Genomic DNA, 13676 nt, shown 5'->3' on the forward strand with positions numbered 1-13676 from the left:
GCCTAAATCGATGTTTTTCGACCCGCTGTCTCCGCCGTATTTGCCTGACATCTGCTAGCTACCCTGATATGTACAACTATCTTGTCCACACAAAATCAGCCTATTCTCACAAAAGTTTGAAAAACTTTAAGAGCTTGGAGGCTTATAAATACTTCGTTGCTGGTTGGGTGAAACAGGTACTCGTCCACGAAAATTCGGCAGGAATCTATCTTGTGCTTGGAAAGGTGAGTTATGAAATTTTCAATTCAAAATCTTTTGTTCTTGCTAACATCCACTGTCAAGTCTAATGTATTTCATGTCGTTTGTCAATGGAGTTAGGGCTTTTAATGTTTATATGGTTTAGCGATAGCACTCTCACTACATACATACGTGTATGTTGTCGGCGATTAGCCTAGCAATGATCTTAATTGTGGTTGTCAGCCCAAAACCCTCTAAATATATATTAAATGCATCTTACCAGATATAAAATGACTACTACATAATCTGTGGTAATCGTTTGGAGCCCAGTTTTCTCGTCGAATTGCAGCAGCCCATCTCGCGCTCTTCTCTCCGGGTCCCTCGGAATCCTTTAGAACTTCAAGTCTCTCCATCTTCTCCGTCTATCTTCTCTGTTATTGCAACCGATCGCCACACACGCCTTCACCATTTTGATTATTAACGTTAACGAGCAGAAAAACACGTCGTAAATAGGAGGAATGTACGTAGCCGTAACAGGTAAACATGATGTGTTGACGGACAATTGGGCGGCACCAGTCAGGAGGAAGGAGTTGTGACGTCACGTGGGTAGGGTCTATATGCCTTGGTGTAGTTAGGGAAACTGGTTTCCACAATTTTGATTAGCAACAATAAATTCCTGATTTAAGAAAGGACAATTACACTGCAAATATATGACGTCTTAATTAGATTGTTTTATCTTAAATCTAGCCTAATAATTTTCTTCATCTTGGTTTGAGTGTTAAAGACTAGTTAATTAAACATTACTAATTGTTCTTATCCAGCTCATACATCTAAAACTTTTTAAAAACTTATTTTTCATCCAAATCAAGAATAAAATCCTTTCAAATAACATTTTGAACAATATGTATTGTTGGATTAAGAACATTTCTGACAAACAAGCTTTTTTTTTAAGATTAAATGTACTAATTTATTGCTTAAAATAGGTTTGTTAAGCTTATTTTCAGACAGCTGTGTTTCTAATTTCAAGAAATCTGAGTAAAATTTACTTGAAACACTGACCGATAATTTCACTTATTTCTAGAAGATTTACACTGAAAACAAGGAAATTGAACTAGTTTCAAGAAGGTGTGTTTTGACAGTATACGTTTTACAAATTGGGGCGCAAAGACTTTGGGCAAGGCCCTCAAATGTTCTAGTTTGTTACATAACACCTTTGAGCTGAGATAAAAGAGAGTTGGAGAGCCTGGTCGATTCTGACATAGCAATGTTCTACTGAATGAATTCATACAATTCTTGTACCAAAATATTGAGGGGGGAAGCAGTGCACACACTGGACATGTCCCAATACATAGTGCATTAATAAACAGCATATAATACTGTAATATACTACACAGAAACATGGGAACTACCAGTAAGCATCTTGCGGGACACTGTGTCACTTTGCTGCACTTCAATTGCCCTACCGCTGGCTCCATCAAATCAAGTTAATGGCATTGGTACATTTCCCTGACGTCATAAAAAGGGCCAACTATCACAAGTCAGTAATGAATCACCCTCATGAAGGCTATCACCTTCATTTGCTACAACCTGATGTGCTATCTGTAGCTCACTCGTGCCATCGCACATTGCCTTGTCTGTGTGCCAGCACTACTTATGGATAAAGCTGGTAATGTATCTCACTCATACGGGCGCGCGCACACACCCACACATTCACACACACACAGTCGCTCATTTATGCGTGTGTCTGGTCCGTATAATAAAAGCCCTGTGTTCAAGTCACAGACAGAGTGACTGAAAGAGGAGGACCATTCAGCGTGATTAGATTTTGTTCAGTCTGGAAGTGTCACCGGGCTCTTTTAGAAGGATTTTTGAGACTAGCGCAACTGTGGTTTGACAGGTTTGCTTTAAAAACAACAGATTACCACAAAACCAGTATTTTAGTTCAACTGCTAAACTAAAACTTCACTCACTGATGTGAAATCAATGAAATCTTCAAATACCGATTCTACCAATCACTGAAACGTATAAAGGGACATGCACATGTAGCTTTTTCTCTCTCACCTTTGCATTGATGACAGAGTTGTTGTGGTAGAAGCAGCAAAGAGCTGCTGTCAGGTTCTTCAGGTTACATCGCTGTGACATTTTTAGTAACTTTTTCTCCAGTGTCAAGAAGTAACCAAATAATGCCTCCAGCTGGTGTCCCTCAGCTGTAAATACCAGCTACAATCACCTTGATTACAAAAAGTATCTGAACTTCCACCAGGTGAAGTAAAGGTCCATTGGTGACTCCCATGTGTCTCTTTCAAAAAAAAAAAAAACCTAATTGCTTAATTGATTAATGTTGTCAGCTATAACAAAGATATCCAACAAAAATGATAGACTTGATTTTCCACCTCAACCCATCAGCCATGTTGACAAGTCTATTTTTCACAGCGTCCACTGACTTTCTCTTCCACAGTCCCCTGCAGAGTAAACCATCCGCCACTCTCTCCTTTTGCCTCCTCAGTGATCATTTTCCATTACTCCACCCCGAGCTCCATATTAGGTCATGAGAAAGAACCATGTGGTCTGGTATGAACGAATCACTCGTGAAACTGCTGGGAGTGGCAGAAAGCAAAACACTCTCTCCCTTTTTCTCTACTTGCATTAAGCTATGGATGATGTCTGTTGGAGAAATCAATGAAAAATTGATTCTCTCCACTATTGTGTATTCCTGGTTCTTTAAATTTTATGCATTTATACATTTGGTTAATCATATTGTAGTTGAAGTATTTTTAAACATACATTGTGCAATACGGTCCTTTATTTGCATACTCCACGTTCCAAGTAAGGCAGCAGCTATCAATTATTATAGTATTCGATTAATTGATGAACTATTTAGTTCGAATAATCGAATAATCGGATAAAGAACATAAACATTTAAAATACCTGAGCTGAGCTTCAAACGGTATGAAAAAAAATAATAAATGAGGATCTATGTACAACAAAAGAACAGTTGGCTAACTTACATTTTTTTTATACTAACTTTTTTTTTTACAATGCTGTCAACAAATGGTTCAGACACATATTCCCACAAAAATGGCTAAATATACTTATAAACTAAATTACGAATGCATTAAAAAAAAAAAAAAATTGCTCAAACAAAACCTTATCTTATGTTGTTCTTAACAGGGAGCAGATGGATTCAGCCATGTGAAATGAAGTAGACTAGAGGGCCGTGTATCCACCCACCCAAAATCAAAAACTAAATGCAAACACTTTAAAAAACAAACCATTGCAACACCAATTTAATTAAACGAATACTCGAAGCAGCAAAATTTAATTTGAATCTTTTTTTCTAAACGAATACTCGAGTCAATCGATTAATCGTTGCACCACTAGTTCCAAGCCATTTGAACCTAAGCTGCCACTGTAGCAGTCGGGCACTCTGGCTACTGAACGACTGAACCCCAGTTTGGCCAAGTGCTGTGCATGTAGAAGGTTGGCAAAACCTTACTCACTGAGAATGGCACCAAGGTCATTTTTCCATATTTTAAACTGTTTCATGCATACAGTAATGGACGAAATTATTGGCACCCCTGGAATTTTTCCAGAAAATATAACATTCCACACAGAAATTAATGCAATTACAAATATTTTCAGTATGAATGTGTTTATATCTTGGCTGTGCATTGGAAAAACACAGAAAAGCTGAAGAGAAAAGCCAAAATGTACACAATTTTACACAGAATACAAAAAATGGGCTGGACAAAGTTGTTGGCACCCTCAACTTAATTGGTTGCGCATCTTTTACAAAAAAGATCAGAAAGCAATTTCTTCCTATAACCATCAACAACTTTCGTGGACCTGAGATGGAATTCTGGACCACTCTTCTTTTGCGAACTGTTCAAGGTCTCTCAGATTTGAAAGGTGCCTTCTCTCCATAGTGTTCAAAATGATTTAGATCAGGACTCATCGATGGCCATCTCCAGCGCTTTGTCGCCAACCATTTCTTGGTGCTATTTGAGGTATGTTTTGGGTCATTGTCCTGTTGGATCACCAATGACCTCTGACAAAGACCCAGACCCTGCATAGTCTCCATATTTCATGACTCCTTGCACACTGTCAAGTCAGCCTGAACGATATATCGTTTAAACATCGCCATTGCGATGTGCACATGCGCGATAGTCCCATCGCAAGGACGTGCAATAGTTTTGTTCTGCTTCATGCTCTCTGCACAGCCTGCCTCCCTCCCTTTCCCAGCTCTCAGTCACTGCGGCCCTTGCTTATTAAAGTTAACGATGTTGACAGATGGTTGTTTTTGATCTTACCAAAGAAGCGCGCAGCAATGTGTCAATCATCGTTTAACTTATTAAACAGTTTCTGCAAGGACGCGCGCTGGAATGAATGTTGGTGTGGGGGTGTGTGTTGGTGTGTGTGTAGAGACGTTCGAGGCAACCTGACGTGTTGTGTCATGGGAAGAGTCACAGTCAAGGTAGGTAAACAGACGCATTTAATAAAACCAAGCATTTTCTACTACAGTACTTTATTCTTGTTTAAAAATGATTCGGTAGGACAGTTATGTTATAAACTGATCATAATTATTACATTTGAATTGTTTAAAAAACAATTTATGAAATATATATATGGCGGAAAACACTCAGGTGACTTGAAGTTCCGCTCTGAGACCCCAGATTTAGCCAAATTTTAAAATTGTCCGATATGCATGTGTGATACATCATTGGAAAGCTTAAGATCTCAGCTTTCTGGGGGAATATAATTTTAAGCAGGAGGGCATTTAAAAAAAAAAAAAAATTAAACAGCAAAACCCTATCTGGAGGTGAGAGCACACGAGAACAGAATTACAGACGCCATGACTTTAACGAGATATAATCGCGTACCTACTTTGTTTCGATCCAAAAACTCCATGTAGCATGTATCACTGAGTGTCAAGACACAGCTGTGAATGGCCACAGCTGGATTTTTATGGGATTTTATGGGTGAAACATGGTAATATAACAAGGGTCGCGATGCAGAAATCGCAGACATCAAGGAGTGGTCGAGAGTTTCTTTTTCATATATTTACCCTTTCAAATGTTTTTTTTTTCAACTTTTTTTTGTTTGGATCAATTATTTATCATCTAACATATCGGAGAAAATGCAACAGTAACAAAAAAATACAATTAAGCGATAGTTATGAGGTAGATATCCGTTACTTTTTTACAGACGACATTTTTTTCATTGTGACATAATTTGTTTAAAAGTTCAAAATATGTGAGTGAATAATTTTTTTAAGTCGTTTTTTTTTTTTTTTTTTAAACGAAATATGAGACATCAATGAATGATTCTAAGCTAAAAACGACATAAATTTTGAATAATAAATATAATTAATTATCTTTGTTTTATGGCTGGATTGAAACAAAAGCGGTTGCGCGACGTCTGTAAACGGGGGTTTTCAGGGTAAAACGGACAAATTAAAAATAGTTCAGGGGCTTCATGCGCCATGCATCTGCTATGGCAGCATATAGACATATTGTTCAATCAAACACAACAGTTGTTTTGGCTTAGAATACGGCAGTTTCTTTTAAAGAGGAGTGCAAGAGCAGAAACTGCTTTTGCAGTCTTGTCTGTGTTTTCCGCTCTATACATTTTTTAAAATCATACTTTGGGGGAAAAAAGTGAAAAAACATGTCTTACTATCTCTTTCCAATGCTAAAACTGAATGAATAAATTGAACACACACAACAAATGGGTGGGGGAATTGTGGGGAGGGTGGGGTGCGCTACTTCGCTTTTTTTCACTTATCAGGGCGGGTTCTGAGCCTCATTAATCGCAAAAAACGAGGGATCACTATACACTGTGGTCATGCTCATACAAAGTCTTTCCAAACAGCTATTATAGTCATCTAGTGAAAATGATATATATACAATATTGCAATATATCGCAACCCCCCAAAAAATGGCAACAATAGTTTTTTCCAATATCCTTCAGGCCTACTGTCAATGCACCCAGTGCCAGAGGCAGCAAAACTACCCCAAAACATCATTGGACCTACACCACGTTTGACTTTAGGCACTGTGTTCTTTTCTTTATTGGCCTCATTCTTTTTTCTGGCTCTGGGTACCTTGACAGTGTGCAAGGAGTCATGAAATATGGAGACTATCAAAATGTTGTGGGCCAGTCATGTGTGTTCCAACAGGACTTTGACCCAAAACATACTTCAAATAGCATCAAGAAATGGTTGGAGACCAGTGCCAGAAGCTTTGAATCAATTGGCTACAAAGCTTCATTTGGCCATCATTGAGCAATGTAATCTCTTCCTTCCCTTGGGAGAGACAGACAACCTCCGCTGCCACCTGCTGTCAACACGGTTGTTGTCCAACATGCCTCCTAGCTTGCATTGCAGCACTATGGATGTAAAGAACAATTAAAATTCATTTTCTGTGCTAATTATTTCTTCAGTTGCTGTTCCAGTTGTTTCATTAATTGCTAGTTATGGTATTTGGTAACACTTTATTTGACAGTGGCGCCATAAGACTGTCATAAAACCATCATAATAAATCAACAAATAGGCCGCACTGGACTATAAGCCGCAGGATTCAAAATGAGGTTAGTAGTGGCTTATTGTCCGAAAATTACAGTACGTATCCTCAAGTTCCCAAATGTTTATTGAATGTTGTTAAAAGAAAAGGTTCTGTAAACATGACCCTGCCTCAGCTTTTCTGGAATATGTTGCGGCCATAAAATTCTAAGGTCACGATTTTTCAATTAAATATAGGTTGAGCATGAGTTTCAAATCATTGTATTCTGTTTTTATTTATGTTTAACACACCGTTCCAACTTCACTTGAATTGGTGTTGTACTATTTTCAGTTGTTTTCTGTAAAACACAAATTAGAATGTAGCTCTTTCTGTGGAAGTTTTATAATTTGACAGTAAACATTTTATTGTTTTCCCATTTCTGGCAAACGAAAGCAGATAGTATTTTATTGTGAATGTCGTTTTTTTGTTTTTTTTTTTAATGTTTTTTTAATTAATAAATTGATTTTTACAACGCATGCACAATCTAATTCCTGTTGGTAATGACGTGAACATATTTTTGAATACCAGTTTTAGTACATTTCTTCAAAGTGATAGGAGGAGTTTCATTTTGACAAAACCAGTGCTTTGCCTATTGTGGCAACTGTAGTCTACAGATACCACAAGATGGCACAAATGCTGAGATTGGTGATAGACTTTAGTTTAGACAATTACAAACATTCCGGTGTATCATTGTTTTATGGGTTTTTGCTAATTAGTTACTCATTTTTTCTGAATGGAATACCTCAAACGAAGTCATATGATGGTGCAAAGTAACAATTTTATTGCTTAGGCGTGAGCCATAAAATAGCAATAGTGTGTTTTTCCCCAAAAAAAGAACGGTACATGCACTCCAAAGAAATCTGTAGAAAGGTTCATTTGTGAATGCTAAACTGCAAATATGCTGGCATGAACTCCGTTGATTATTTCAGTTTTTTCCCATGACTAAAAAGACAAACATTATGGAGAGTCTTCCTGCCATCCAAATGATGCACCAAGGTTCGTGTTCATACCAACAATGAATGGGGCTAATATTACAGTATACTCAGTCTTTCAATTATGCTCTGATCCAAAAGACAGGATCAAAGCAAATCGTCACCGTCTTGAACCCTACTGACAAAACTGAAAAATTATCTTTACTTACTCTCACCCTTTCATTTCATTGTATTCTCAGTCAACTGAGAAATATACAGTAGTTACGGCAGCTTCGGCGTTCTAGTTTTTTTTGCTGACAATGTATGTAAGAAATGTTTCCCGATATCAATGCCTGTGGTCACATTTCTATTTTTTTGTTGTTGTTGCAGAGAGTTGATAGGTGTTCCTAATTGTTCTAAATTGGCCAGTTCTGACTTGGTCAGCCATGTCACTTAGATGGACTTTAAACTTTCATTACTACCATGTCAAAGCACATAAATAAATAAAGTTGACACTTTGAATAATCCAGTGGAAATGCAGGTGACTATTGCCTCTTGTAACTGTATTGCGACCAATCCTGGGTGTTGTTTGCATTTCATCCGCTGTGACAACAAAGGCTCATGCGAACCGGGACAGCATAACTGGTGATCAAAATAATTGCATGTCTTGCGAAGCTTTCCCTAACCTGTTGTTCTTTCTTTCATCTTAAAATGAGTCTGAGGGAATTTTATCTCCTGGTCTTAGTCTGTCCTTTGTGGGTCCTCATTTGAAAATGTTGTTTGTTGTCACATTGCATGCTCCACTGGGCATACTATTTTTGGATGTGCCTCCTTCCCCTCTTTTTTTTTTTTTTTTTTTTCATTTTTGATACAGCCTTGACTTTTGCCTCTGGTATTTTTCTGTTTTGAAAATTAACTATTTTCAGCATTTCACGTCCGTAACTGTGGCTGTTTTCATCTGTTTTCATCTCAGAGAAATCTACAATACTGTGACAAAATATTGACGATTGTAAGAAGCTACCTTTGTAGTGTTTTACATTTTACAAGTCAGTAAAGCAATTAAATACAGGACTGTCTCAGGAAATTAGAATAAGAACTTTATCATAATATTCTAATTATCTGAGACAGTCCAGGACTGTCTCAGATAATTAGAATATTGTGATAAAGTTCTTCTGAGACAGTCCAGGACTGTCTCAGATAATTAGAATATTGTGATAAAGTTCTTATTCTAATTTCCTGAGACAGTCCTGTATATGAAGCTACAGTATTTTATTTCAAAAGAGTTCCACAACATAGTTTATTTTTGTGTACTGTATTTGGGATAATGTTATTCAGTATTTAATTCTATCCACTGATTCATTTATAATGTGCAAGTAGAACTGCATGCATACTGATATTTTATCCTGTCTTAGAGTAGTTTTCTGTGCTCACAATCATGTACACGTGTGTGTCCAGTGTGTGTATGTGTGCGTGTTTTAGAGCTGTCCCAACCAGTCGACATAGTCGACGTCATTGATGACGTAAATGTGTCAACAAGCACAACATCCCGTCGACGGTTAATGAAGGGTTAAAAAAAAATGCATGGAAAGTTGATAATGGCGGACGCTCGGTATGCAAGCGGGGAAAGCGGCATAAAGCCAAAAAAGCGCACCAGAGTGGCCAAAACATTGACTTATTTCACCGAAACAAAGGAGGGTACACTGTTGTGTCCTGTCTCATCAATGTCAATCTTGCATACCAGGCTGTACGTCAGCCATGAATGAAAACCTAAGGCCGTCACCCAGTTGTAATTTTGGAAGACGACAGGAGACAACAAGCTGGCAGATCGCAAGTCCATATAACTACTAACGACATTTTTTTATTGAAGTTGCTAAGCCTGTCACGATATGCAATAAGTCCATTTATCGCACGGTTAATAAAAATGAGGGCAGTACTTTTCATGGGTGCGTTTTATCACTGCGTGCATACGTGCATACATTTGTGCGTGCGTGTCTCATATCCCATCAACACGCACATGTGTGTTGATGGCATATGAGACTCCAGTTCCTTTCACAGATGTTTATTGGTCATCAACACGCCGTAGAATTAAAGTTCAGACATACAAAATAAGGAAACACATCTATATTAAACACTATAAATGTTAGCATTGCTACATTGAGGCTAATGGGGAAAAAAAGGCAACCTACCAACTTTAGCCTGCTTTAAAACAATGGCAGTCTTTTCCAAAACACAAACTTGCTTTTTAAAGGGGACACTTCAAACAGGAACAATCGCTGGATTACAGTATTTGCAAACGATGCGAACAAAAGGAAAATAATCTATCACTGATCCTACATGCATGACGGAGTGCTAAGCTAACGGTTAGCGTTTTAGCGAATGTGCTTCCAGTGAATATTTCAAAATAAAAGCACCTCATGTTCAACATATAAAAAACGATTTCTGGAGTTAATCTCACATATTTCAGAATTCAGATTCTACACTAAGAATAGCTCTAAAATGACACACTTTATGAAAAATCTCATTTGCAATCATTATAATTATTACAATACGAGGTGGCAAGGTGTATGAGTGGTTAGCACATTCGCCTCACAGTTCTGAGATCAAGGGTTCAATCCCAGGCTCCGGCCTTCCTGTGTGGAGTCTGCATGTTCTCCCAATCCCTGAGTGGGTTTTCTCCACCGACTCCGGTTTCCTCCCATATCCCAAAAACATGCGTGGTAGGCTGATTGAGCATTCTAAATTGTCCATAGGTATGAGTGTGTGTGTGAATGGTTGTTTGTCTCATTGTGTCCTGTGATTGGCTAGCAACCAATTCAGTGTGTACCTTGCCTAGGCTAAAGCACCTCCGCGACCCTCTTGAGGATAAGTGGAATGGAAAATGAATGAATATTATAATACTATTATACATAGTAGTATACTACAATATTAATGCTATATATACATATATATCTATATATATCTATATATATATATATTTTTTTTTTTTTAATAATTGTTTTGAATCATGTTGGAAAGGCGAAGTCAGTGTTCTGAATCTGTTTACATTCCATTCTTTTGCACAAGTCAATGCCATCAGCACTTGACCTCATTATTTATTTGTGATTTATTGTCATTTACGTTTTTATTTGTACTTTAAGTGTAGTTTAAGTGCTCCAAAATGTTTTTGTGAAGTAAAAAGTGTCAACAAAAACGTAATTGATTAGTTAAAAAATATATTTTAAAAAACAATTATTAGATTAGTTAACTAATCGTTGAAAAAGTCTGCTGACTAATTGGGAGAAAAATAGTCATTTGGGACAGCCCTAGTGTGTTTATAGATGTATTTATATATATTACTGCTGCATCAATTAATCGATTAACTCGAGGAATCCGATTAGAAAAAAAAGCTTTGAATCAAATTTTGCTACTTCGAGGATTCGTTTAATTAGAGTGGGGTTGTAATGGTTTGTTTTGAAAGTATTTGCATTTAGTTTTATCGATGTGGGTGGATGCACTGCCCTCTAGTGGCAACAGGGAATGGCACAACTGTCAAACGGCTGAATCCAACTGCTCCCGTTAATGCCAATATGAGGTTGTAAATTTTTGTTTGAGCTACTATGTTTGTTTATGCATTCGTAATTTAGTTTCGAGGTATACTACAAATTTTTGGGGCGGAATATGTTTGAACGATTTGCTAAGAGCTTTGCAAAAAAAAAAAAAAAAAAAAAAACGTCTGCATCTTATAGCATTTAAGCTAGCGGACATTTGCTATGCAAGTTAGCCAATTATTCTTTTGTTGTACTAACCCTTTATTCATTTTTAAATCCCGTTTAAGGCTAAGCTCAGGTATTTTAATTTCGTTTTAAATGCATTTATTGCGCTTGTGAAATGAAAGAGCAATTCTGCACAGTTTGAAGAAACACTCTGGAATTTTATTTTTTATTTGCATTTAAACCTCTTTTGAAGGTGCAATCCTAGCAAGCCAAAATAAATACAAAAAAATAAATACAGTCCCTGACAAAAGACAAGGCAACATAAATAGTCTGAAATATCAACAAATCTTAGCTGCCTCTAACATTTCTCACCATAAAAAGGGACAGGATGGTGCTCCATTGCATACTTCAATCTCTCCCTCAAAGTTCCTCAAGGCAAAGAAGATCAAGATCCTCCAGGACTGGCCAGCCCAGTCACCAGACATGAACATCATTGAGCATGTCTAGGGTAGGATGAAAGAGGAAGCATAGAAGACGAAACCCAAGAATGTTGATGAACTTTGGGAGGCATGCAAGACTGCTTTCTTTGATGTTCCTGATGACTTCATCAATAAACTGTATGAATCCTTGCCTAAACGCATTGATGCAGTCCTTCAAGCCCATGGAAGTCATGCAAAATATTAAATTTGGATCTCACAGCACCACTACTTAATTCACTTATTTTATGTAACATATTTTTGTATTTGAAGTACATTTTTTGTTCAATTTTCACACTACTTTCTGTAGGCGACAAAAATTTTGTCTTGCCAAAATTGGACCTTTATGGCTTCATTAAATGATAAATCTTTTTTTTAGAGCAACAAATATATTTTTTTACATTGAACATCATTTGGGAGGGTCTTAGCTTTCATATGAGCCATTTCTGAAACCAGTTGAATAAAAAGTCAGGTTATTAGCAATTGTTTCTACAAAATGGATAAGCGACAAGACTTTTGTCAGGGACTGTATTATTAAAAGCACAAACACTTGTTGCTTTTGTTTTACATCTCCTAAAATTTCATCTACAAGGCATTAAATGTTTGTGATCCAATTACTTGAATTATTCAAACTAATAAAGAGATTAATCACTTAAATAATCGATAGCTGCAGCCCTAATGTATACATAATTACATTTGAAGGAAATATCATCATATGACCTCAGAGCAATCAAGTGACAAAGTGTGTAACAATTAATCGATTTGGATGAGTCGATTTGTTACCCACAGTTGGTTTCAAATCGATCAAAATGAATATCATTATCCTTTCGGTAAGCCGTTTTGTTAAAAAAAGGTTTCATTCAAATGTCTAAATTGTTTTAGTAGAAGAATTGTCAAACACATCAAATTTGCTTTGGATTTTTTTTTTATTGCTTTGGGCAAAAAGATTTTGGAAATGTGGACATTTTATTGTATTGAATCAATAATCATTCCAAAAATTGTAATGTTGGCATATCTAATATCTCTGTCCAAAGACTGGATGAAATTGATAATTTACAGCCTTACAATCAGTGTATTTGAAGGAGATGGATCACTTTCTGTGAAATGTAAACAGCAGCAACATCTACTACAATTACTATTAAACTATTAATCAATCAAGTCTATTATATTTCAAGCAACGTGTATGATTTTTTTTATTCACAATTGTTTTCTTCCAATTTTGAAAAGCATTTTTTTAATGCTCCAATGAACATGATAGATCAATAAGTGCATTGTTGATGCGGACGAACATGCCTGAGATGAACTCAAACAATGCTTGAGAGCCAGGCTAACTGTTATCTTAATAGCATGATACTGTAAACTGAAGACCACACCAGCAACGCACAAACATACATAGGGGTGACACCCCAGCAGTTAAAAGAATTTACTGCCGCAGGGAATGAAGACAGTAATTACAGTGTGGGCTCCCTGAGGATCCTTGGAGGAAATACATGTCCAATGTTCCCTTGGAGCAACACACACAGCATTGCCGACCACAATGACCCCAAATCACCAGCTAGCGTAAACGTCCACCTTAAAATACACACATCCGTCATTTCAGGAATGCTCTGGAAAACAACAAGGGACAGGAAACTGTATTCTTACTTCGTTTGGGTTTTATATCTTTTACTGTATTTGTATTTTGAAAAACATTCTAAAATAAGGCAAAAGAAAACACGCAACACACACTTTTTGATGTTACATTTGGAGGCGTAAGTAGTTTTGAATGTAGTACACTGTCATTATTCTGTCTGTATTTATTGTAAGTAGAGATGTCCGAATCGGGCCATATTTCAGAGGATCGGAATCGGGTGAAAAGGA

The 13676-nt window shown here is 36.9% G+C and overlaps 1 protein-coding gene across 5 annotated transcripts in view; it reads right to left on the minus strand.

Annotated features, from left to right (window-relative positions):
* Nucleotides 1-13676, minus strand: part of bcar3 (BCAR3 adaptor protein, NSP family member) — a 181047-nt gene that overhangs the window by 65521 nt on the left and 101850 nt on the right. Inside the window, exon 1 of one of the 5 annotated variants that reach the window (XM_057841256.1) lies at nt 2239-3353. The exons of the other annotated variants lie outside the window; for them this stretch is intronic. Within the exon in view, the coding sequence (XP_057697239.1) occupies nt 2239-2319 (81 nt within the window). The 5' untranslated portion in view covers nt 2320-3353. Of the gene's footprint in view, nt 1-2238; nt 3354-13676 lie in introns of those variants that run through there. 5 annotated transcript variants of the gene reach the window in all.

Source organism: Corythoichthys intestinalis, chromosome 7, assembly GCF_030265065.1.
Source record: "Corythoichthys intestinalis isolate RoL2023-P3 chromosome 7, ASM3026506v1, whole genome shotgun sequence".
Lineage (NCBI taxonomy): Eukaryota > Metazoa > Chordata > Actinopteri > Syngnathiformes > Syngnathidae > Corythoichthys > Corythoichthys intestinalis.